Source organism: Pituophis catenifer, unplaced genomic scaffold, assembly GCF_029215685.1.
Source record: "Pituophis catenifer annectens isolate HBS135680 unplaced genomic scaffold, rPitCat1.0.hap2 SCAF_2, whole genome shotgun sequence".
Classification (NCBI taxonomy): Eukaryota; Metazoa; Chordata; class Lepidosauria; order Squamata; family Colubridae; genus Pituophis; species Pituophis catenifer.
Window position 1 is genome coordinate 225229669 of NW_027256882.1, and position 26265 is coordinate 225255933.

Sequence of the window (26265 nt, forward strand, 5' to 3'; positions counted from 1 at the left end):
CCCCTGTGTTAGAGGAATTCAGGTTCCAGAATGATGTGTTGTGATATGAAGTTTGTGTGTATTAAACTCTTGCTAAAAGTTAAATATGAACTTTTTGATAAATTTTTGAATGATTATTATAATGTGTTCTAGCTTTAAACCCCACTGAAATAAAAGAATCAGCTTTAACAGCTTGATCTTTATTATGAAGACCAAGCATTATGAACTGATGAAATAAGTCTTTGCCAGTACAGGTAATCCTCAATTTACAACAGTTCATTTAGTGACTGCTCAAAGTTACAACAGCACTGAAAAATGTGACTTATAACCATTTTTCACTGTTACAATCTTTGCAGTATTCCCATGATCTTGTGATCAAAATTCAGATGCTTGGCAACTGATTCATACTTATGACTGTTGTGTGTCCCAATAGCAATAGCACTTAGATTTATATATCGCTTCATAGTGATTTACAGCCCACTCTAAGCGGTTTACAGAGTCAGCATATTGCCCCCAACAAACTGGGTCCTCATTTTACTGACCTCGGAAGGATGGAAGACTGAGTTAACCTTGAGCCTGGTGAGATTCGATTTGCTAAGCTGCTGGTAGTCAGTGATCAGCAGAAGTAGCCTGTAGTACTGCACTCTAACCATTGTGCCATCGCAGTTCTTGTCCCAACGTCATCTTTTACAACCTTCTGAGAAGCAAAGTCAATGGGGAAGCCAGATTCACTTAACAACCAGGTTACTAACTTATCAGCTTCAGGGATTCACTCAACAACTGTGACAAGAAAGGGTGTAAAATTGAGCAAAACTTACTTAAGAAGTATCTTGCTTAACAACAGAAATTTTGGGCTCAATTGTGATCATAAGTCAAGGACTATGTGTATAGTAACATTTTGCTACTGCAGGAGCCTGCTGCTTGCAGAACTGGCCCCCAGGCCTGAGTTTGACACCCCTGATTTAAATGGTTTTTAAAACAGCATTATGGTTATCACTAGTTTCTCACTGCCTCTATAATCAAATGGGGCATGCTTTAAATATGGCTTGATAGTAAAGCAGCCACAAAGAGAAATTGCTCCTTTTCCTCTGTGCCAGTGTTATATTTTTTTGCTACAACAGGGAGCACCTCTAGCATACAAAATATTATTTTCTAGACTTACTGTATGTGGTTTCTTCTCTTTCAGGGTTAATTTTTACATACTTCTCATGAATAAGTAAAAATGAAAAGATACTGTGTTGCTTAGAGCTCAGCCTCTGTAGCTTTTAGGGAAGTTTCAAAGAGTACTAGATCAAATCATTCCATCAACATTCCATGCATATTTGTTCATATGTATGCATACTTTTCTTAAATCAAGTCTCCAAACTGAATTAATTTGATAATTGGACTAGGAAATTCAAATTGAATGGATTTTTTGGGTTGAATTGCAAATTCAGATTGGATCTTGCTTAATTTAAATGACCCTAGTAACAAAATTATATATGATACATTTTATAAGGTATCAAAATGAATTTCTACAGTAGCTATGAAGGGTATTAGTTTGTAGCATAAATTGTAATTTTTTTGGAACATTTTTTTCTTGTTGCTTAGCATTTTCTGGAAAAGTTGTATCTTTAGCCAAGATTGATTCAAGATATGAGTGGCTTCAAGTTAAATATTAGATATTGCCTCCACCTCATTCCATATTCAAAGGCATCAACTGAACTAGTCTTGAATTTAATTAATATTGAAACTAGGAAGATACATTCATCTGCAGCTGATGATATCAAATTAGTTGAGGAACATAGAGTAAACTATAATATATGGACAACATTATTTTTTATTCTTCTATTTATTTAATTTTGTTGTAGTTTTAAAGAAAAAAGAACAGAAATAATAGTTACCGGTTCATATATAAATAAATACTGTACAGATTTAAATGGATATTAAGGAAAAAACTCTTAATATAAACAATAAAATATAGATGATTAATTTCTAGAAAATCTTGAGTAACCAGCAAAGCTAAACCATTATATAACTAGTAGGTTCTCATACATTAATACTTAGTGTGCTGTATACATTTCACATCTAACATCTCTCTATTAAGCTATGAAAATATTTGATAAGTGCAATTAAAATCAAGAGAAAACAGAAAATATGCAAAAATATTAAAATTAAACAATGTATTTAAAATCACTGTAAATAAAGTTTATATTAGATGTCATTTTAAATTCTAATTAATATAAGTATCAATATGTATAACTATCAAGAGCCTTGATAGTACAGGGGTTTAGTGCACCCTGTTATTAACACAGCTGCCTGCAATTTCTGCTGGTTCGAATCTCTCCAAGGCTCAAGGTTGACTCAGCCTTCCATCCTTTCTAAGGTAGGTGAAATGAGGACCCAGTTTATGGGGGCAATAAGCTGACTTTGTATAAAATATACAAAAGAATGAAGGCTATTGCTTAACGCATTGTAAGCCGCCCTGAGTCTCCGGAGAAGGGCGGCATATAAATCAAATTAAAAAAAAAAAAAAAAAAAGTAAATGAAGTCTAGAATCCAAATTTGGGTTTTGACACAATTCCATATATAAAATTGTACACAAATGGTTTCCAAACAAATTTTAATTGTACATCAGATTTAATTTTTAGGTATTTTTAAGAAATATGTGGCTTAGTCATGTTTAATTAAAAAAAAAAAACCCTCAGGTTGAAATGGGATTACAACTTTTGGAACTATATGATGAATTAATTTCCAGTATGTTTTGCAATATTGCCATGACATGGAAGAAAGATCCAATTTCTTCATTGTATTTCCAGCATCTTGAGAAAAAAGGTTTATTCATTTTGGTAATCATAACTGGAATATTGTTTGTTTGTCTGTTTATATGATTGATTATCAAGCCATTGTCGATTCTTAGTGACTACATAGATAGATTTTCTCCATGATGATCTCTCCCTAACCTGGTCCTTCCGGCCTCTAATAGTGCACTCATCACCATTGTAACTGAGTCCATCCATCTTGCTGCTGTTTGTCCTCTTTTTCTCTTTCTTTCCATATTTTGCATAGAGCCAACTGAATATGGAAAAGCAAAAAAAGACTTGAGATGTTGATAATAAAATCTTGCAAACCAAACAGATTCTTGTCTCTCCAGTCAGCAACTTAACTTAGTGCTTTCTTCATAGAGACAGGCATTCAATAAGGAAGCAGTGATGGTATTCTTGTTCAAGATATGTATTCTTGTTCAAGAGGCCCGGTAAAGTAGTTTTTTCTTCAAACCTTCTTTATGTTTTTCACACATGGTACTAAAATGCAGGACTATTAATATAGTGTTTCCTAATAACTTTTACCAAGTTTTGAAAGTAGTTAAGTGGACAAAACAAATAGATTTTTTTCTGACATTTTGTCTTTATGTTGCCTTTCACAATTATCTCTTTTTCCCCAAACAAACTGGCTTTCTTCCATCTTTAGATGACAATTCTGTTCATTTGATTATGAATGCCTAACTTCATGTATTTTTATTCTTTGCTAATTACAGGTCCCTAATCAGAGCTTAGTGTGAATATGATAAACAGTAATGAAAATGACAAACAATAATATCAACAACAAAAAATATGAAAAAAGCAGTATTTGTATGAAGAATTCCAAAACCATCTCTACTAATATTATGGAATAAAAATTATATGTTAAAGAAAAATGTTAATAGAAATTCCTGTACATTCTACAGGAACATCACAGATTTTACCAGTCAAAAAAGTTATGATCCAAATTTGAAGAAAGCAATCAGAATTAGTATCTTCTTCAATTTAAATCCCTCTGTAATTATAGATCCCATTGCCACCAATATTAGAGGAGTTGTCTCTATCCGGTCATACTTTATATGCCACACATATCCAACCTTGTCTGATTCCAGAAAATTAAGCAGGATTGGATCCATACTTAGAATGAAAGACAACCAAGAATGGGCAGTGGGACAGACTGGGAAGTTGACAAGTCTAAATATAAGAAGGCAATGGAAAACTATTTCAATAATTTTGTTGCAAAAAATACATAGAATCGACAATGAATTCACCAGTAGTTAACAGTATACAAGGGGATTACCATATTTCCTACCATATCCTCGAGAGCAGTGTAGTATGGGAACTTCCTTGGTGGCTCAGCAGACTAAAGCACTGTTAAGTAACACCAGCTGCCTGCAATTACTGCAAGTTCAAATCTCACCAGGCTCAAGGTTGACTCAGCCTTCCATCCTTTCGAGGTAGGTAAAATGAGGACCCAGTTTGTGGGGGCAATAAGCTGACTTTGTATAAAAAAAGAACACCGCTTGGGGGGGGGGCAAAAGCCCTACTAAGGTATATACAAAAGTTTGAAGGCTATTGTTTAATGCATTGTAAGCCGCCCTGAGTCTCCAGAGAAGGGCGGCATACAAATCAAACCAATAAATAAATAAATAAATAAATAAATAAATAAATAAATAATAAACAAACAAACAAACAAACAAACAAACAAACTTCCTCTGGAATATAACTGTCAGCCCCATCAAACCATAAGAAGGGTAAAACTACTTTTACTAATATTGTCTGTAGTAATATAATCTTGCAAATTTGACTGTGCTTTATTCTCCTTTCCTCTGGAAAGCATAGGATGTGAATTGGGGAGGTGTCAGCCTGAGTTACTTGCCCATACTTCTTGTTTTGGACTTAACTGGTATTTTTTCTCTTATCATTTTGGTAATGGATCTGGCCTTTTTTCTATCAGTCATCTTTCTTGCTCTCTGTAGTAAATAAAGGTTTCAGGAAATAAAAAGAAAAGGGGAAAGGGAGTCTTGTATTTTCAACATGAAAGCCAAATTCATGTTACATGGATGCATAGTGTAAATTTATCACCATCTTATTACTAATAATACATATAGATAGACACCTTTTTTTCCTCTATAAAGAGGGTATTGAAAAAGGTCAATTGCTGTCAATGTGGTATTTCAGAACTGCAATTTGTGGTTAAAGTTGTACTTAAAAATAGTTCCCTGTTTTCCACTATGAATTAAATTTACAAAAATATATAATCTATATTCCTTGAAGAAATCAAGGGAATTATCTTGTTCAATATTTTTGGCTAAAAAATAAAATTTGAAAACTATTAGTTTTTGTACTCCATTTGCATTTGCACCTTGTATATTGATTCACTCAGGTTCCATAAATTATCATAAGTACCATAGATTTGCTGAGTAATGATTATCGATAAGTTGCCAATATGACACAATAGTCTACCTTAATTCTGTTTGTTTGATGTACTTTAGTTAAAAATTAGTTTTGAAAATTGAAATGCCTGGCAACATTGTTTAAAAATACATGATCTCATTTGCGGAAATCCAGGTTTGGCTATATTGAAGAAGGCCTTTTGTGAAATAATCTAGGATTGATTTGAGCCTGTGGATCCTGAAGAAATGGACAAATTGTTCTACCACCACCCTGCCCTATCTGGCTAGTGAAAGGGGCAGTTGTAAATATGTCCTTAAGTAAACCATTTTTGCTTCCAAACTTCCACCTAAGTGATATGATCCTTTCTGAAAAAAGCCACAGCTTATCTCAACTATCTTGGGTAATTATCAACCTACTCCTGTTGAGATGGTAGCAGGACTGCAGTTCCAAAGAACCCTGGAGGAAATGGATTATCTGGACCCTTGGCAGTCTGGATGCAGGCCTGTGCATGAGACTGAAGCTACATTGGTTGCTCTTGTTAGAGACCTTTATTGAACCAGGATAGCAAAGGTATACAATCAAGGTTCTGCTTGATCTCTCTCAGTTGCCTTCAGTGCCATAGGACAGGGCGGACCAGGCTGTGAGGGTTGAAAGTGGAAGGCACTGTCTTGTAGTGGAGCTATTTTTCCCCCAAGAGGTTAATTGCAGTGAGGGAGGGGAAAGAAGTTATATGGATGAGCACTGCATTGCCACATGACTAAGCCACGTGAAGTTCCTGGATGAGATCATCCATTGGCCTGTGGAGGAAGATACTTACTGTAGATCTGTACCTGTTGTATCAAGCACTGATATCTTCACTATGTGAACTGGAGCAAAACAAATTAAGTTGCAACCCCACATTTATTTTCATTAAAATGATTTATATAATGTGATGTCCTCACTAATGTTAATTAATGAACTTCAACTTTATTTATTCATTTGTTTTTCAAATTTTTGAATAGCCCATGCCATTCAGAGAGGGCCTCTTAACATATGGTATGTCCACATTTAATGAAAAAGTTTTTCCTTAATGTTGCATGGATGCATGGATAGCATACTAGAGATTAATTGAGTCATTTAAAAAATGATATAATAGTTTATCTGACTTCTTTATTTTTAGGAGCATTTGTCTGCGGATCTCAGTGCAAGTCCATTGGAAAAAACAGCTGCAACAATTTGATAATCACCAGCAGCCCAATGGTGGTTCAGAGACTGGGACCTCTATCTCCTTCGACTCAACAGGTCTTGCCAGCATGCAGCCAAATCAGCCCTAGTTTACAGAGGGCTATGAATATGTCAAATCCAGATATATCATCTGATACAAGGTCTTGCGTTCTGTTTTTATTTTCTTCAATAATAGAGCAAGGCTTAGCTTAGCATATCATATCTATACCGTCAGAAGAGTGTTTTATGTCATTCAGTTTGGAATTATCTTTCCTGGTACATACCACTTAACATTGCATTACAATCGAGAATCAATGTGACCATCATATTCTCACCCTTACAGCATTTTGAATTGATCACCAATAATTAGTTTTGTACATTCCAGTGATTCCTCTGACTTTACTTCCATGATATTAGAATTATGGGCTACAGTAATGTTGGTAAGCTTTAAATAAATGAAAGAAAAACATTAAATAAACTTGAGCAAATGTACATGGAGATACTAATAGTTAAATTTCTAGTAAATGTAAGCTGATTGATTTATTAATTAAATGTTATATAGGGAACAGTGATGTCTAATCTCTTATGGTAAAGATCTGTGGTTGATGTAGATAGCCTGTGTAATGAAAAATTCTGTAACCAAATTTGGCAGAATCTTTTTTTATTTTTTTCATATTATATGGGGAAAGTACCAGTATATGATACTGCTGCTGCTGACAACGATGACATTGGAAATTAGTTTTAGCAATAGGTAAAGAACAGGGAACTGCAGCTAAAAGGCTTGAAGGACTATTTACATTTCTGGTCTTTCATAAGGCCTAATGTTCTTCAGAAGTTCCTTTTGAGGACTTCCAGACTTCCAGTGGTAAAAGGCTAAATTCTTATGGTGATACCTTATTGGATATGTCACATCTGTGACAACAGTGCTCATTTGAATATGCAAAGATCAAAATTTAAAGTTTTAAATCTGATTATCAAAAATCTGAGCTGTGTATGCCAACTGTTCTATATACAGATAGTCCTTGACCTACGACCAAAACAGCCCAAAATTTCCATTGCTAAGCAAGACATTTGTTAAGTGAATTTTGTCCCACTTTATGATCTTTCTTGCCACATTTGTAAAATGAATCACTGCAGTTGTTAAGTTAGTAACATGGTTGTTAAGTAATCTTTACTTCTCATTGACTTTGCTTGTCAGAAGGTTGCAAAAGTTGATCACATAATTCCAGGACACTGCAACCATCATAAATATTAGCCGGTTGCCAAGCATCTGAATTTTGATCACGTGACCATGGGAATGCTGTAATAGTTATAAGCATGAAAAATGGGCGTAAATTGCTTTTTTCAATGCCGTTCTAACTTCGAATGATCACTAAATTAATTGTTCTAAGTCAAAGGCTGCTGGTAATTACCAAGATCTAGGATTCAATTGCTAAGATTACACTGTTCTTTCTTTTCTGATCTTTACACAGATCCCTCATATCACGAGAATCTCTGGCATCCACAACTTTGAGCCTTTCTGAAAGCCAGTCAATACAGAGTGTCAAACAAGAGTGGTTTCATGGTTATAGAATTTATCCTTCTCTTCCCTCCAACTTGGGATCACAAAACAGCAGTCAATTCAGTGATGTCACAAATGCTACATCTGGTATATCCATGTCCAACAACTTTTCTACTTCATTGCCATCTTACTTGCTCAGCATGGAAAACAACCATCCCCCTTATTCTAGCCCTCACCATTCCTCAGCCAGATCTCATTCTGCGAAAAAGAGAGCACTATCTCTGTCCCCTTTGTCTGATGGCATTGGGATTGACTTCAATACGATCATCCGCACCTCCCCTACTTCCCTAGTTGCGTATATAAATGGTTCAAGAACATCTCCATGCAACATCTCTCCTCAACCTGAAGTTTATGGGCATTTCTTAGGAATAAAGGGAAGCTGCATTCCCCAGACTTGCTCTATACCAAATCCTCAAAAAAGGCTTCTTATGGCTAATTGCAATGCTATCCCTCCAGACTACAGTGAAAATGGAAATGGCGAATACCAGCGCATGCAACAGTTGGAACAAAGCAATCTACAGCCGTTGATCACAAATAATATGATGGTTCAACAAAGTACATGTCTAGGAGAGAGCCAGCCTATGGGCCTTGGGAAGGGTGGACAGGGGGATATTTTTTCTGGAAATGCAAATAGCGTTCCCTCTGCTTCATCACTGGCTCCCCCCGTGCTTCCTCCTCCCCCTGGTCCACCGCCTCCCTATCACGCACACCAGCATGCACTCATCAACCATCCCCGTCCACTTTCCTTGCCTGCATCTATCCAGAAGTGTTTTTTAGATGAAGACAGTGAACTCGATGATTTCAGTGGCAAGCACTGCTGTCGTTGGATAGACTGCAGTGCTACCTACGATCAGCAAGAAGAACTAGTGCGACATATAGAAAAAATTCACATTGACCAGAGGAAAGGGGAAGATTTCACTTGTTTCTGGGCCGGGTGCCCTCGAAGATACAAACCATTTAACGCCCGTTACAAATTGCTTATCCATATGAGAGTGCATTCGGGGGAGAAGCCAAACAAATGTACGGTAAGTTTAAGATGGTGTTGATGACACTCAAAAGATCCACGAATCTACTTTTCAATGCTATGCTGGTGTTTTCCTATGAAAACATCTCAATAAAAAGGAAAATGGGATTTGTTTATATTAACTCAAGTAAAGGAGTAAACAAATAGAAATGTGAAATGTATGGATGGGGAGAAACATGTTTTAAACTGAGCTACTAGAGCACAGTGAAGCAAATCATCTGTTTATGGGTGCTTGAAAATTTGTTTCGGTTTAAAAAGTTGCTGGGTGAAATAGGCAAATTAGGAAAAAGAATGGTCTGATCTTTGTGTGTGTGGGTTAACAGTATGTATGTGTGTGTGTGCGCACACACACATACATGTGTACACACACACACACACACATCTATCCCCTTGTTCCCCTAAAATAGAGCCAAATCAATTACTGCTGCCTACACAGATGAGTTTTGGCCTTTTTTTTTTTTTAATTTAATTTTATTTATTTAAAACAATACATCAAAAAAAAGAAATAGTCAAACAAATGATCGCGACAGGAACTTTACATGATATTTACACTTTCTACGGTATGTAGGTTTCAGTCAGATTTAACATATATTAAACATAATCCTGGTTATACTTGACTTTTTGGCGTCTGTTGTTCAACCAAATGTACCATTTTTGGCCTTTCTGTGAGGTACTAGGATTGCATATTAGGGTTAGCCACTTCCAATACGGAATTTTGAGTATATATGTAAGTTCTTTTCAGATTTTCTAATAAAGGGGAGGTGACTGGAGGGAAACCTTTTTTCTTGAGTATAAGGTGAACTATATTTCTGGGTGATCTAAAGTGTAGCAGATAGCCAGTTATTAAATATATTGTTAGTTTTTTTAAACTTGCTTTCAAGCACTAAAGTTTCTTGGATTGTTTTTGTTTAACATTTTAACTGCCTGCCTACAGAGAAATTTCTGATCGAATTAGCTCACAATGTAAAAATAAAACGTAGTACTATATAAAATAAAATACTTTTAAAATTGTGCTGGATATTTAGTGAGGGAATTGTAGTCTAGCACATGTAGGAGGTGAGAAGGAGGTATTCTAGATATATTTGAAGATATCTATTCAAATTTTAATAAACACCCTTTTTATTTTTTAATGTAAGAAAATAATCTTCAAATATTTACTTTCTATCAATACATTTTTAAAACATGGATTATTTTTGAAGTGGTGTTGCGGCTGTTTACTTTTATATATTACCATAATCAATTGTTTTCCTGTGCTTTATAAAGTCTAAATACCATTATCGACTTCATAATATTACTGTGGATATTAAATGATAACTTACAGTTCTGAGATAAGATAAATGGAATTTATGATAAAATTAAATACCACAAGTTGTCCCAAGATACATAATATACATTATTGTAGTATGGCTGATTCAGTTGTATATATTTAGTAGTACTGAACAAGGCAAGTGGTTTTATTAAATTATTGAACTTTTCATTTGCTTTAAAATTAGTTTCCAAAGAATGAGTCTTTTATTGCACAATCAGCCTGCTTCAGGGAAGGATTTGGGTAGGATGGTGAAAAATGTGAAAAACAATTATGTATAATTATGTTGTGTTTTTTCCTTCACTTCCAAGAAAGAGGAAGAGAAAGGATAGTTGCACAAATCTTTTTGATCAATAGATGCATGCTCTTTATAAGATTGCCACATATAAACAACAATAACCTAGTTTATTTAAATAACAGAAATATATAAATGGATTAAACTCCATAGCTTTTTTTTTTTTTTTGCTAATGGAAGATCTTACTTTCTTGTTCTTTTGAATTTTTGGACTTTTCCTTGCTCTTCCTTCTCCTGTTTACTGATTAGAATTACATTGGCTGGAACTACTCATATTTATTTATTGCAAGATGGGAAGCTAAGGGCCAAGAGAATCTAGTAAGAAATGAGGAAAAAAAACTCTGGATTCTCTAACATTGTTTTAAAATTCAATCGCACAATTCTGCAATTCAAAACCTCTCTGTATCTTATTTTTGTTCTTGTGCAAATGTCATGTTTTATTCCATTTAAGCAAGTTATTGTGCAAACAATTTTACAATCAGTTATGACTTCATTATCCTAGGTGTGGATTAAAGTACAGGTAGTCCTTGGCCTATGTCCATTCATTCAAAATTACAGTTGCACTGAAAAAAATGGACATACAGCTGGTCCCAAAGTATCAGATGTTACAAGACTGCCATGCTCACATGATTGTAAGTCAGGACTTGGATGCCCACCCAGCTTGCAAATATGATGTTGCAGTGGGCCTCAGTCACATGATTGGCATTTGTGACGTTCTATGGTAGCTTCCCATGCAAAGTCAATAAGAAAGCTGGTCAGGGAAGGTCACAGGTTGCTTCAATAAATACCCCCTACCCACAGTACCCCCTCACACCTACGTTGGCTTTATGAGGTCTCCTTAGACTTATCATGGCCTCTGCTGGTCCTCCCAATACTTCCTCCAGCATCCCACGACCCACACAGGACCTCTCCTGCCCTCCCCCAGCCTCCCTGATCCACGGACAGTCCCATGTGCAGCTTCCCACAGTCCCTCCCGGCACCCTTAATGTTCTTTACCTAAGATTCCTGCTTTTTCCTGCTAAACAGTCTGTGCATTCTGATGGCAATTGTCATTAAACAATGTGATTACATGGCATTGCACTATGTGACTGCATTGCTTAATGACAGCAATCATGGTCCCAATTGTAACTTGAGGATTAGTTCTAGTAATAGATTTATACAACTGCCACCATTAAAAGAGTGACTAATAGCACAGCATTATGTACACTTCAACAGCAGTGTGTTTAAAATATATGGTTGGACAAAGAGATTTTCAGAATAAATATGTATAACGTTTAGCATACTTTAAAAGATTGAAATATTTACCAATAGCCATCATTTGTCAGTATTTTTCCATTTTTGAGATGATGAATGAGTGAGACTTCTGCAGGGTCTATTGAGAGAATGAACTTTAGATTGAAGAGAAAGTGCAGATATAGTGCATAGTGAATTATTATTTATTTATTATCATCATTGTTTCTCTTACTTTCTCTCAGACATGCCAGAGGACTGGTCAGCATGCAGACTGTCCCTTGCCAATTGCTAGTTTAAGGATTAAAAGCAAGGACTAGTGTGGGCAGTTGTTGGGAGTCCACAGTTGCTTGAAGGTAGAAAATAAATAAAATACACATACTAAACTGAGATAACAGGAAAGAAACAATAATTGGCAATGTGTACATTGTCTGATCTCTTGCCTTCATCTGTTACAGCTCATAATATAAAGCAAAATAATTTTGACATACAGTTCTTGGAGAGATAAGACCAACCTCCGATATTTCATTATTTTAACATTATTATTATTTTCCAATGTTGGGCAATGAAGTTGGCTGATTGCATTTATTTACATGATTAAAGCTCAAGCATAAAAATAGTTAAAGGAACTTATTCTCTGGTGGGACTGGAAGTTGGCTGTTTCCGGCCTCTGGAGGGCCTCCGAGGGGGTGGGGAAGGCTGTTTTTGCCCTCCCCAGACTCCTAGAAAGGCTCTGGAGTCTGGGGAGAGCCAAAAATGGGCCTACCGTGTCATAGCGTGCCAGGAGCGGGGAAAGCGGGGGAGTCGTGTGCGCATGCACGGGGCAGGGCACATAGAATTATGGGTGTGGGCAGGTGCACTCGACACCCCCCCCGCTCCTGGCGTGCGATGGCAAAAAGGTTAGCCATCACTGCTCTAGATAATGTAATGACCAATTAAGAAATCTTAAATGGCTACAATAGAAAACAACCATAATGTTAAAATAATGAAATATCAGAGGCAGGAACTACAGGTCTATCATAGTTGGATGGATTTTGTAATTTATATCAATAGCAATTGACTATAATGAAATATTTAATATAAATGATAAATTTGCATATGTACAGTAAATCTCTCTTTACTGACTTTAGATGTTTGTGCGCTCGCTGTATATTTTTTCTTTATGCAGCTTGGATTTATGTTATTTAGTTCCTTGATAATATTAATCATAATTCAAAAAATATTATCTCACATCTGGTACAGGTCATTGCTAAAGTGCTACCGTACTTTTAGCAGCAAGCATTTGGGGGGCAAAAGAGAACCCAAAAAAATAAGCTAGTGCAGAGGAATGAGATAAATGTCTACTGTATAGTTACTTTCTTTTTCTGATAAGAAATAGATGTGATGCATCTTATACTGCATGGTTTGCCCCTTAATGCTCCCTTAAAAACATTTCCTTTGTTGTTGTATTGTGGCTTTCTTTTCTTCCTAAAATGATTATTTCAATTATTCCATCAGTTTAAAATTGTACATCTTTTTGTGCATAGTATAAAAGCCACTTTTTTCTATGAGCTTTCAACGGACAAATCTATTTTGTACAGGAAATATTATTTTTATCTAATCTGTCTTTCCTTTTGTGGTACCAATATGGTAATAATTCTCGTCTAATATTTTCCTAGTTGCATTGAAGAATGTATTAAGAACAAACCATTAAGCAAACAAACTTATCTGAACCAACAATGAAATATCATTTAATGCTAATTAGGATTCATGACATAATGGAAGGACAAAGCTGCTTTTCTTTTGTGAAAGCATGAAAGACTTGTATAGTGCAATACATTATCTCTCTCCTGCCACCCTCTAATACTTTGGGCCATTCATATGCCCAAGTTTTAGTCTTGTAAACTCCAAGTTCTGCTCTGGTAGTTCTGTTACATGCTGATGCTTGTTTTATATGTGTATTTGAGAACATTCTGTTACTGCAGCCTGAGTTGTTCATTTATTTATAATTCTCTTGAAAAAGAATGCAGATTGTATAGATCTGTATAGATTTAGCTCAAAGCCTGACGATACCTACTCTGTATCTCATGGAGCATGGAACTCCAGTATAATGAAGTTCACAAAAGACTTTGCTGAAATTAATGGGCATAAATAATATTTGCACAAATGAGCAAAACAATGTTTGTTACTTCTTTTAAAATGAATAGTTTCCAGATACCATGATGTTTTGCACAAAATAAAGGCAGCCGACTTTTTTCTATGACACTAAAACATGTAGTACATTTTATTCTGTTCAGAATGTCTACATTATTGTTATCAATAAAATAATTTTCTCTATATTATTCTTAGTTAGGTCTTACTTGATGGGCTGACAGTATATCTATGTTTCCCATAGTTGATGAGAATACAGGTAATCCTCAATTTACAACAGTTAATTTAGCAACCGTTCAAAGTTACAACAGCACTGAAAAAGTGACATGATTGTTTTTCACACTTACAACTTTTGTATCTTCCCCATGATCATGTGATCAAAATTCTGATGGTTGGCAACTGACTTATACTTATCACCATTGCTATGTGGAGAAGCCAGATTCACTTAACAACTGTAGTAAGAAAGGTCATAAAATGGGGCAAAAGTCACTTAACATATGTCTCATTTAACAACAGAAATTTTGCACTCAATTATGGTCGTAAGTCGAGATACAACTGGTGACTTAAAGGCTGTTTGAAGTTATGATAGACCCCCGAAAAACTACGTACGACCCTGTTTCAATGTTAGAGCCACTGCAGTGCTCCTGTAATCATTCGCCCTTATGACCAACTGCAGGGGTGCTGCAGCTCCCCCCCACCTCTCTCCTTCCCCCCATCTCGCCTCACCGGGATCCTGCAAGCCTTTGGCCTACACCTATACACCTATCACCCATTGCACACTTATTTTTTGAACATCTCTGGACCTCATATTATGGAAGGAGATCAGGTCATGTGTTCCTGACTCATGTTGCTGCCTCCTGTCATTTTCAGCACACCCACAATTCAGCAATTACAATTTGCTATAATTTGAGGACTACCTGTAATTTAAAAGAAACTAGTTTATTGACACAAGTTGGATCAAACTGGCTAGATAGCATCTTTGCCTAGTTAGACTTTTCAAATTGTCAGTTTCACAAGCATCTTCTGGTGTTGCTACCTACTGCTTGAGGTGGAAACAAAAACCTTTTCAGCATGCTTCCCAAAGAGCTTTGGATCTTCTCCAGAAAGCTGTTCAAGATTTGCCATCATAGTAATAAGATGTTATGTATCATTTCTTTAATATTTTTGTCCATAGTAGAGAAAAAAATAATAAAAGGCCTTTTTTGAGTCAGCAATACTGCTGCTCCTTTTATGCCAAAGTCAATAACATTATTTGCATTACTTGCTTTCATTGAACGGTGGGTAAATAGCCATCACATTGGTTATAAGAATGCCTAAATCAGCCCATTTATTTTAAGGGTGATTAATTACTTTAAAAATCTCATGGCAATTTTAGCTAGGCAAACAGTTTAAGCTATCCATTAAAAAAGAAGGTATTGTGATTGTCCCAGTAGAGCTAAATGTAAAACAAAGACATGCCAGTGCTTTTAAATAATGGAATTCATAGTAATTGTTATAGCCGTGGCTATTGTGTGCCAAGCAGCTAATTACAATGATTGACTAAAGGAATGTGTTCAATAGGACAATAGATGCATAATACTGGATATTGTTATTACACCTGATGTAAGGGTAATATTCAGGTTGGAACAAGGACCCATTTCTTGCTTTCTTGCTGAATTATCACTAGCAATGAGGCCGCTTGCATATATATTTACATTTAAAGGCAGGGTTAAAATTATCTTACTCTTCCTACCAGAACAAGAGATTAGAGTAGCCAGATAATGGTTACTCTGGATGCTAATCCAGAGATTAACATCTGGATCAGAATTAGCCTGAACACTAAAGACTACCTATAAAGGGTTTCTCAGTGGGTGAAGTTAAGGCTTCCAAAATGTCTAAAAGGGGCTTCTTTCTTTTCTTCCCTTCAGGAGTCTCTTCAGTCTGCTTCATTTTCTTCTTCTGTTATGCTGTTTCTGCTGTTGTGAAGTATAGGAATGTGTGTTTGTGGTGCAATTCTGTGGGTGAGATGACTCGGTAAGGAATGATGACTGATGGATATTGATGGATAATTTTATTTTATAAATGAGGTTCCTTATTTCAGTTATTAATTCACTTAATATAAATATTTTTATTTTATTGTTTCTTTACATAGCAATAGATCTAGATACACACACACCTACACCTACTTATATATTTGATTTTTATTCTATTTCATACGTATACATAAATGCACACATTTATTGGAAGGAGAGACCTCCAAGTTTGATTTCAGCTGAGGCTGACAAGCCAGAGTGACAAGATAGGAAACTTGTATTGAATACCAATTTTATTACATTTACTTCTATATACTCTTCATTTTGATGGGAATGAGGATGGGGAATTACTTAGAGCTGTGGCGGCGCAGTGGTTATAATGCAATATTGCAGGTTAACTCTACTCACTGCCAGGTGTTCGATCCTAACCAGATCAAGGTTGAGTCAGCCTTCCAACTTCTGAGGTTGGAAAATGAGGGCCCAAATTGTTGGGGGCAATATGCTGACTCTGTAAACTGATTGGAGTGGACTGTAAAGCACTGTGAAGCAGTATATAAGTCTGTGCTATTACTATTAAAATGGTCTTTTTCAATAAATAGAATAATTCAAAAAATGTTTTTCTTCCTATAGCTATCTACATGCACATTGAAGGAGCCATCTATTATTGTTTTGTGAGAACAATGAGTTTACGTTTTCTTTTTTGAAGTTACCACTGAGGATATAAAAATGTTATTTTTCCTGAGCGCTGCTCCCACTATCCATAGCTGAGATCTTTCCTCAGATCTTGACATTAACTGAGTGAGAGCTGTATTAAACTCTCCCTGACTAGCCACGCCTCCAATCCCATGATCCCCCAGTCTATCACTCAGTTACTGACAAGAACTGACTTGAATTTCAGAGCTGTGGAAAATTGGTTTTCTTTTAAATTCACTCTCCCTAGGTTTTTTTCTTCGTATAGGCTTTTCTTTATTTTGATTACTCTTTTAACCGGTTAAGCTTCAAGTGCTGGGCTGCAAGCTGCGCATGGTGTGTCTGGGGCTCCGGGCCGCCCGCACCTCAGAAGATCGCAGCTGCCAGATTCCGACTCTTTGGGGCAATGCCCTTCAATGTCGGTGGCCCAGCGGACTCCTATACGCATTCCCGCCCATTCCACTGCTGACTCGTGTCATCTGGAAATTGCTGTCAGAGAAAGCCGACCTGCTCCTGGTGGCTCCCAATTGGCCCCGTAGAGCGTGGTACACCGATCTTGTCGCGCTCTCAGTAGTCCAGCCTTGGGTAATCCAACCACACTGGATATCGCTGCAACAGGGGGCTGTTTGTCATCCAGAGCCCCAGTGGCTCCAGTTGGCCGTCTGGCATTTGAACGGGTTATCCTGAAGAAGGCTCATTTGTCAGACGGCGTCGTTGGAACCATACAGGCGGCCAGGCGGCCATCCACTTGTCAAATTTATGAGGCTTCATGGAGGGCCTTTTGTGCTTGGGGGGCTTCACAGCATGTGGACCCTACTTCGGTGAAGGTCAAGGAGGTTTTGGAGTTTCTGCAGACGGGACTTGATAAAGGACTAGCCCCTGCGACGTTACGGCGTCAGACAGCAGCCTTGTCCACAGTGATTTCTTGCCCTCCTTATCATTCTCTGTCTCACCATCCGCTTATCAGGGAGGGTTTCTTCACGGCGCTACGAACTTGTGTCCACCCCAGATTCACTGCTACCCAACCTGGGACCTCCCTCTCGTTTTACAGGCTCTGACGTCTCCGTCTTTCGAACCTTTAGCTGCTGTCTCTCTGAAACACTTGTCGCTTAAGGTGGGGTTTCTCTTAGCCATCACCTCCACCAGGAGGGTCGGAACTCGCGGCCTTTTCGATCTGGGAGGACCTTTGTATGTTTTGGGACAGCATGGTGATTTTGAGACTCGATCCTACGTTCATCCCCAAGGTGAACTCCTATTTTTATCGGGCGCAGGAGCTCACCTTGCCGGACTTCTGCCCGTCTCCGCGGAACTCTAGAGAGAGGCGCTGGCACAAGGTTGATGTCAGACGGGCACTTCCAACGTACATTCGCAGGACCGCCACTTTTTGTCGTACAGAGGCTCTTCTAGTCTCGTTCCACCGGGCCTCCATGGGCCAGAAGATATCGGCCACGGCGGGCAGGTGGATCAAGGTGTGTATCTCCTTGGCGTATGAGTTGTCAATGAAGCCACTCCCGGGGCGCATTTTACCACACTCCACCCGTAGCGTGGCCACTTCTGCTGCATGGGCGACACAGGCTTCCGTAGTGGACATCTGCCGCACTGCAACGTGGTCTTCGGTTTCGCCGTTCATCCACCACTACAGGATAGACTCTTACGCCTCGGCAGACGCCTCTTTTGGTCGGCGAGTGTTATAGAGCGTCCATTTGGACCGGGGTTCGGAGGCAGGCAGTCTCCCGCCCTAGGGGTTTGAGCTTGGGTATTTCCCAGCCATGGATAGTGGGAGCAGCGCTCAGGAAAACGGACATTGGCTTACCTGAACGTCCCTTTTCTGGGCGCTGCGACCACTATCCATTCCCCCTCTATTTTGTTTTTTCTTGTGTTGTTCACTTTCTGATTTGAAGACTTCCTGCCAGTGTTCCATATTGGAGGACTGTTTTCCTTGTTGCCTTACCTGTTGGCATTGTTTTTTATGGCCTTGCTGCGCCTCGTGATAGACTGGGGGATCGTGGGATTGGAGGCATGGCTAGTCAGGGAGAGTTTAATACAGCTCTCACTCAGTTAATGTTAAGATCTGAGGGAAGATCCCAGCCATGGATAGTGGTCGCAGCGCCCAGAAAAGGGACGTTCAGGTAAGCCAATGTCCGTTCTGACTTTATTTACAATTCCCTGAATAACATACTGTTACTTTTTCTGGATCTTTTTTTCATTTTCTCAGTTCTTGTAGGTTTAAATATTTTTAAAGTGCTTCAAAATCTATTCAAAGAAGTCGAAGTGATGAAAGAAATGGAGGCATTCATCATGGAGTTTATCCAGTGGTGGGATTCAGCCAGTTCGCACCACTTCGGAAGAACCGGTTGTTAACTTTCTGAGCAGTTTGGCAAACTGGTTGTTGGAAGAAATCATTAGGGCAGAGAACCAGTTGTTAAATTACTTGAATCCCACCACTGAGTTTATCCTTTTTTATATATAAATGATGTCTGTCTCCACCAAAGAGAAGCATTTGGCTATCTGTTACCTTGAACTGCATCTGTGGTGAAGATTTCAGTGCATTAATATTTCCACTTCTGTTTTGGCTTGCCAGAACATCTGAATATCTTAGATGACATTCTTTCACAACTGTCAGATAATAAATAAAACTGTGTTTCATAATCAAAAGCAAGCTATTAGGTTACTCCAGATACACAGCAGGAGGTTTTAAGACAATAGATATGAAAAATTGGAGCAAGGTACAGGCTTCAGATAGAATAAGAGAAAATAGACAAAAATTACATTTTAGAAAAGAAAAACAGCCTAAAACCAAACATAGAAGGATTTCTGCAGGTAGTAACAAAATATCATTAAATAAATTGTTAAAACGATCGTTCCTTTTAAATGCTGCTTCTTTTTTTAAATCATGAAGTAATTGATTTTCCCATGTCTGTACGACACAAAAAAAACCTAATGAGAAACTGCATGTTTTTCTACAGAACACTTCTTCACATTAAGCTCATGTCTCTAACTGTAAAGACATATTACCATATGAATGACATCTAAAATTAGTTTTGTGTTTTTCCATATGAATAATGAATAAAGTTTTTAAGGTTAGCCATACCCTGATTATGATGAGTAGGCCAGTTTTAATTGCTTAACATATTTTAGGAGCCAAGAAGGTATTAATTACAGCTCTGAGTCCACAGAGAGAGAAGGTTGTGGGAGAGCAAAAAAGGAAGGGATTGGAAAATGCACATTCCAATTCTAAAGAACAAAATCTTTTTATATTCTGTTGTGTAAATGTAAATATAAATTACTTTGCATATACACAACAGTATCTGAAAAATCTATGAAACATGAAAATAACACCAGAAAATGTCTACTTGGAGAAGCGAATGCCTTTGAGATCATCTTTCTCAATGATTTGTTTTTTCTGTGTCTGAGAACAAAAATAGTCAATTGCATTAAGTGAAAGTGTAAGAATCTTTCATTTTTGAAGGAATTGACAAGGGGATAATGAAAGATGGAAACTGGTAAAGAGTGGGATCCAGAGTTTTTCTTCACTGTTGAGAGAGTATATATATCTATTCATTTCAACCTATTGTATTGTGATTTCACTGAATTTAAATACTGAAACAGTCCTGATTGTCCTGTTTGATTATTTTGTGACAAAGGAGCCAAAGATATTGTTACTATGTTGGTTCTCCTGGATCTCTCAGGAGCCTTATTAAAATATTGCTGAAGCAGCATAGTGGATTCAAAATTTTGAGCAATTTTGAGCAAAATTCAATATATTGAGCAATTCCATTCCTGCCTACAAGATCACTGTTAGAGAACTGCAGTGTAAGACTTAATTGACACTGTGTTTTTTTGTATTGTGGACATCCATGTTATTTTGTCATACTGTTCATTATCTACATTAAGCTATTGGGGATGATCATCTGAAGATCTGAAATGCAGTTTCTGCAAAGGACATTTAACTTTCTCTACTTTCCAATAAAGATTGACAGTTGCTTAGAGAGCAATTGTTGGATAAAGGTGAAAAACTTGAAACAGTCTTAGATGAAATGGCTCTCCCTTTAAAGTTACATCGTTTAAGTGATAGCTATCATTTCTGTCTAACACTAGAGGAACTTGGCCTGTTTAGATCTGAATAATGCACCACTCTACCTGAACAAGAGGAACTAGCCTCTCTGAATCCAAGCCAGATGCTGAAATCAGTTGTGAAGGCTCTACTTACAGTGTTACAAATGGTTTGGGCTCAGTAGCCCAAGAATAGAACCTTCTTGATACTCTAGCTATAGCACTGATAGCATTTGATAGCACTGATGCCCAAACTATGGAACTGCATCTTCCGAGAAATATATATGGCCCTGATTTTAAACAGATTCTGTGCTGATAAGTGAACCAATGTCTTTTGTGATAATATGGGGTTGTTGTTGTCTTTGAGCTTTCCAAATTTGAGGAAGTGAGTAGAGTGCTCATGAATTGAAGGCTAACATCTATACACATCATCCATTTCATGCCCTTTCTGGCTCTTCAGAATGCCAACCATGGTAGATGTATCCAAGAGTTCAATGCTTTACTGAGTATTACCTGCTTTGAAGGAGGAAGTGGTATGTGCTCACAGAACCCTCCCTGAATTTAGTGTTTGATAACATCAATTTTTCCTTTCTAGAGAAGACTTTCAAGAAAATAGTGTTAAATCAGTCCTAAAGGGAAATGATTACCTGGATGCTTTCAGTTAGGATTTAGGTAGAGGACAGAAACAGGTGACATATATCTGGATTTTGATATTGGAAGTATACCCATCTTGGTTTTCTTAACTGGATATCAGTAGCTACTGGAATGCTTGAAAAGTTTGAAAGTTGAGGACATAATCCTTTAGAAGTTCCATTCCTATCCAAGTGAATTATTTAGTTGTTTTTCAGGGCTGGAAGCAATCCTAAAATTGGAGCTGTAATTTGGCATTCTCCAGGTCTTGATTCTCCTTCCCATGTTATTTAACATCTACAGAAAATCAATATAGGAGGTCATCCATCAGTTTGGTGAGATGCCATAATTACATGCAAAAGATGATACAGAGTTATACATTGCCAAAGATATGATAATATCTTGAAATTATGGTCAAATGTAAGGATCTGGGTTGGGAAAAGCAAATTCAGATTAAGACCTCCAAGAACAGTGTTGCTGTTTGTCAGTCAAAAACTTTTGCTAGAACCAATTCTTGAATACAGCTCATCTGTCTAGAACCCGCACAGCATATTGGACATTAGTACAATTAAACGAGTCCAGAGATATTTCATGAGAAGAGTCCTCCACTCCTCTGCTCGCAACAGAATACCTTATGCCACCAGACTTGAAATTTTGGGCTTAGACAACTTAGAACTTTGTCGTCTTCGATCTGACCTAAGTGTAGTACATAAAATTATCTGCTACAATGTCCTACCTGTCAATGACTACTTCAGCTTCAGTCACAACAATACATGAGCACACAATAGATACAAACTTATGGTAAACCGCTCCAAACTTGATTGCAGAAAAAACGACTTCAGTAACAGAGTTGTCAGTGCCTGGAATGCACTACCTGACTCTGTGATTTCTTCCCCAAATCCCCAAAACTTTAACCTTAGACTGTCTACAGTTGACCTCAACTCCCCCCCCATTTAGACAGCCTCATAACAGAAGTCCCTGTAGATACTCTTGACTGGATCATATGCCTACAAAAAAGGCCATTAAGTTCATGACTTAATGGTCTTCATGGACTGTCAGATCCTTCTGAAATCCTGTCATACCAGAATGCCTAGGTGATAAATATTATTTTATTTTTATTTTATTAGTCATATTTCTATGCCGCCCACTCTCCGAGGACTCTGGGTGGCTTACACCAAAGACAGTATACTAAATAGCATATTGCCCCCTAAAAATCTGGGTCCTCATTTTACCCACCTCGGAAAGATGGAAGGCTGAGTCAACCTTGAGCCAGTGAGATTTGATCCACTGATCAGCTGCAGTACTGCACCCTAACCACTGCGCCACCTCGGCTCTTAATATCTCCTGATCATCATCAGTCTGAATATTGTAACACATTCTAGAACAGCCTTTGGAGATAATCAAGAAGTTACAACTGTTATAGGATCAGAGGCAAGACTATTGACAGGGCTACTTTGGCATTCTAGAATTATACTGTTACTGAAGTTGTTGCATTGGGCCCAATTCAAATATGACACAACTTAAAGCTCTTCATGCAATAGCACCAGTTATATTAGTCAATGCCTTGCCAAAATAAAATCATCTGGTTTGGACATTTAAAGTAGCTTGCTGAGGTTTCTCATTCCTTTCAAAATTTATAAGACTTTCTTGGTGATAGCCTCACTTATGGGACACCTTACTCATACGGGTGGAGAGAGCTTCAACGAAATCCACATGAATAGAAGTGGCTTTTAAATGTTTTTAAACAAATGAGAACATGCACATCCCCTACACATTTATAGGATAACGTCCAGGATTTCATTGCTGTTTATGTGGCTTATGTAAAATGAGATTAGTTTTAATTATTGTATATTATCTTATTTCAAGATTTATGGTTAGGTTGTTGATTGCTCATTTAATTGTTTTTATTATATAGTATTTTGTTCTTTCATATATTAGGAAAAGTAGTATAGAATGGACGTTGGCTTACCTGAACATCCTTTTTCGTTGCGCTGCATCTCAATTCATGTCTGGGATTTTCCTCTCTTGCTTGTCAGGGACTGAGTGAAATGTCTCTTTAAAATTTATTTATTTATTTATTTATTTATTTATTTATTTATTTATTTATTTATTTATTTATTTATTTATTTATTATATTTCTATACCGCCTTTCTCCCGTAGGGCTCAAGGTGGTGTACAGTCAAGAAAAATATAGACACACAAACATCATAAAATTCCTAATTAAAATTATTACTTAGTTTGGTCAATTAAATTAAAATTTGCATAGGTCACGCCTCCTTTGTCTCCTAGATCCTCAGTTGTTCCGTGAAGGCTTCATCCCCCAAGTGACCTATGCAGAAGAAAAAGACAAAACACTCCCCGGCCCCCCAAGGTCAGTCAGCCGGAAGGGCGGGATGAATTGAGACGCAGCGCAACGAAAAAGGACGCTCAGGTAAGCCAATGTCCATTTTCCGCTGCGCTGCTTACTCAATTCATGTCTGGGATATACCCAAGCAACACACTTTATGGGGGGGGGGAGGCTGACTGCACCCCACGCCTGCATCAGAATGGACTTGCTGCAATACTCTATGTCCAAAGAAAGCTTCAGCTGATGCATAGCTGTCTAATTTATAATGTCTGATGAATGGAGTCAACGTCGTCCAAGTGGCAGCTCTGCAAATGTCCAGGACAAGCCTGCATAGCCCAGGCTGCCAAAGTGGCCGTGCTTCTCATAGAATGAGCCCACACCTTACCTGGGACTGGGATGCCTTTGGAACTGTAGGCTAATGATATGCAAGCTTTAATCCAGCGTGCAACAGTCCTAGAAGAAACCTTCTGTCCCATTGAGGCAGGGTTAAAAGACACTAAGAGAGCCTCTGTTCTACGAAAAGAGGCTGTTCTAGCTATATATCTCAATAGCGCTCTCCGAACATCCAACGTGTGCCATTGCACCTCTAACTGATGCTTGGGGGGAGGGACAAAAGTCCGGTAAAACAATCTCCTGGGCACGATGGAAAGTGGAATTCACTTTCGGCATGAACGAAGGGTCGAGCCTAAGAACAACCGTGTTGGGCTTAAAAATACACAAGTCTTTCCTGACTGACAAAGCAGCCAGTTCAGAAACTCTCCTGGCCAATGTAAGTGCCAGGAGAAATGCCACTTGACAGAAGTCTAAGACTTACTGATGCCAGAGGTTCGAAGGGGGAAGCTGTAAGTGCCTGTAAGACCAATGACAAGTCCCATGTGGGAAACCTGTGGACCACTGGAGGCCTGATATTAGTGGCTCCCCGCAGAAACCCCCTAATCCTAGAGTCCTAAACCAAGGAGTGAGAACCGTCCCGGGACAAAACGGTCAACAAGGCAGCCACCTGCCGCCTCAGGGTTACTGGAGCCAGTCCCTTGTCTAGGCCCTCCTGCAAAAAATTCAAAACATCAGGCACAGTAGCTGAAGTGGGGTCGACATGGTTATGCGAGCACCAAAAACAAAATATTCTCCACAAAGCCTCATAGATTCTAGTGGTGGAAGGCCGCCTGGCAGCCTGGATGGTGTGAATCACCTTCCCTGACAAATTGTCTCTCCTCAGGAGGATCCTCTCAAATGCCATACGGTTAATACGGCCCCCTGGCTGAGAGAGATCCTTTCCCGAGGAATTCGCCAGGGCTGTGACACAGAAAGGCCCACCAGGTCGGCGAACCATGGGCTTCTCGGCCAATAAGGCGTAACCAGTAACATCTCCGCCCTCTCGGCCACCAATCTCCAAATCACCCTCAGGAGGAGAGGGATCGGCGGGAAGGCGTATAACAGGCCCTGGGGCCACAGGCAACTCAGAGCGTTGTAGTCCAATGCTCCCGGGCTTGGAAACCTGGAGATGAATTTCGGTAACTGAGCGTTGTCCGGCCGGGCAAACAGGTCGACAGACGGTTGTCCGAACCTCCTCACCAGCTCCCAGAACAGGTCCGGAAGGAGCATCCATTCTGATGGGTCCAGCTGTGTCTGGCTCAGCGAGTCGGCCCGAACGTTTGAGGCTCCTGAAATGTGCTCTGCTCGAACCGACAATAAGTGAGTCTCTGCCCAGCTGAACAGATTGTCCGTCTCCTTCATCATGGACCGGGTTTGAGTGCCCCTCTCTCGATTTATATGGGCCTTTGTGGTCACATTGTCTGTTAAGAGCAGAACATGCTGATGTAATAGAATGTCCTGGAAATGACGGAGGGCAAGATGAACAACCCTCAGCTCCAGCCAATTGATACTGAACTTGGCCTCCACCTGTGACCACTGTCCTGGACCACCCGGTCCCCCAGATGGGCGCCCCAGCCGGTCAGGCTCGCATCTGATGTCACTACTAATCGAGTGGGCTCTTGGAAAAGGCACCCTTTCTGGATTGCCCCCGACGCCCACCATTGGAGGGAAGCACGTACCTTGTCCAGTAACCTCACCTTGACATTCGAAGCACTGCGGCCTGCTCTTTGCGCTGGTAGGAGGAACCACTGTAGCTTGCGGGCATGTCTGCGGGCCCAGGGCACTATCCCTATACAGGAAATAAATTTGCTGAGCAGTCTCGATAAGGTGTGCAACGTTACCCGCCTCTTGGCTAAAACATGGTCCACCAGAGCTCTGATGTCCTGTTGCCTCTCTGGCGACAGAAAGACCTGTCCCTGTATGGAATCGATGACAGCCCCAAGGTGAGTAATATACGTCGTGGGCTGTAGGTGACTCTTCTTCCGGTTTATGGAAAACCCGTGAAGATCGAGGATGTGGCATACAGTCTGTAGATCTCGTAAGGCCTGCTGATGCGAGGGACACAGGAGCAACACGTCCAGATAACACAACAGTTGAATCGGGACAAGACGAATGGTAGCCGCCACCGCAGCCAGCAACTTTGTGAAAGTACGTGGGGCCGACGACAGGCCGAAAGGCATGGCCCGATATTGATAATGCTTGTCGGCAAAGGCAAATCTCAGAAATCTGCGGTGTTGCGGATGTATGGGCACGTGG

At 38.8% G+C, this 26265-nt stretch overlaps 1 protein-coding gene across 1 annotated transcript in view; it reads left to right on the forward strand.

Moving 5' to 3' along the window:
• Positions 1–26265, forward strand: part of GLIS3 (GLIS family zinc finger 3) — a 139086-nt gene that overhangs the window by 34419 nt on the left and 78402 nt on the right. The window contains exons 2-3 of the mRNA XM_070935567.1: positions 6316–6520; positions 7832–8945. Coding sequence (XP_070791668.1) covers positions 6316–6520; positions 7832–8945 — 1319 coding nt within the window. The remainder of the gene's footprint in view (positions 1–6315; positions 6521–7831; positions 8946–26265) is intronic.